The 1,077-nt window shown below is 42.2% G+C and overlaps 1 gene segment (V, D, J or C); it reads right to left on the reverse strand.

Moving 5' to 3' along the window:
* Positions 1-126: 126 nt before the first annotated feature.
* LOC126496240 (immunoglobulin kappa variable 4-1-like) lies at positions 127-808 on the reverse strand. The segment is given in 2 exon segments: positions 127-542; positions 751-808. Coding segments are annotated over 2 exon segments (465 nt in total).
* Positions 809-1,077: the final 269 nt, after the last annotated feature.

Genomic DNA, 1,077 nt, shown 5'->3' on the forward strand with positions numbered 1-1,077 from the left:
GAGGGAGCGAGAGAGAGAGAGAGAGAGAGAGAGAGAGAGAGAGAGAGAGAGAGAGAGAGAGATTGAACCCATTACAGTTTGCTGGGCTGTGCAAACTTTTTCATCAGAGTTTCAGGTACACTGACTCTAAGGCAGAAAAGGGAAGTGTAAAGGACTAGGGCTATGAATGCTGACGGCTGATGGTGAGAATCTCAGAGAGGTTTTTGTTGGAGACTGAAGCACTGTGGGAGTATAGCTATATGTCTGCTGGCAGTAATAATCTGCCAGGTCTTCAGCCTGAACACTGTTGATGGTGAGAGCAAAATCTGTCCCAGATCCACTGCCTATGAAGCGATCAGGGACCCCAGTTTCCCGAGTAGATGCGTAGTAGATTAGTAGTTTAGGAGACTGCCCTGGTTTTTGCTGGTACCAGTTCAAGTAGTTCTTCTTGTTGTTACTGTTGTAAAGACTCTGACTGGCCCTGCAGCTGATAGTGATCTTCTCTCCTACTGACACAGCCAAGGAAGATGGAGACTGGGTCATTGTGATATCTGCACAGGCACCTGCAATCAGGAAAATAAATGGTCATAAGTAATAAAAAACACACAGAATTTAATACAAACTTTGCAATTTTATAGCCTCATAATGTCATATTGTCAGAGTGTATATCTTTTACAGTAGTGTAAGAAATAGTGTCCTAGCCCACATTGTAAATTTCTTTTATACAAATAAGTGACTCCCAAAAGATTATAATACATTTAAGTTTCTCACCAGACACCAAGAGCAGCAGGGACATAAGGATTTGGGTCTGTGACTCCATATTGTTCCCCCTGCCTGTCTGATGTAGCTCAGTTTTCACCAAAAAGGCCTGCTTTATACATTCTGAGAAGCTGCTCTAGGCTGGAGTTTCCCATGCAAAGCAGTAATCAAATACATACAGAAATGTCTGGACAGTATGTGCGAGTGACTGGTGTCAATCAGCAGGCAAAAGTACAGTCATGGGTAGTGTGAGCAATCCCTGAAAGATATTAACATACTGCTTTCACAGACAGAAATTAATGAGGTGTTCTAATATCAACTTTAGGCTAAAATACCTTA

The sequence above is a fragment of the Alexandromys fortis genome, unplaced genomic scaffold, assembly GCF_014885135.2.
Source record: "Alexandromys fortis isolate MF-2015 unplaced genomic scaffold, M_Fortis_MF-2015_v1.1 scaffold_2052, whole genome shotgun sequence".
Taxonomy (NCBI): Eukaryota; Metazoa; Chordata; class Mammalia; order Rodentia; family Cricetidae; genus Alexandromys; species Alexandromys fortis.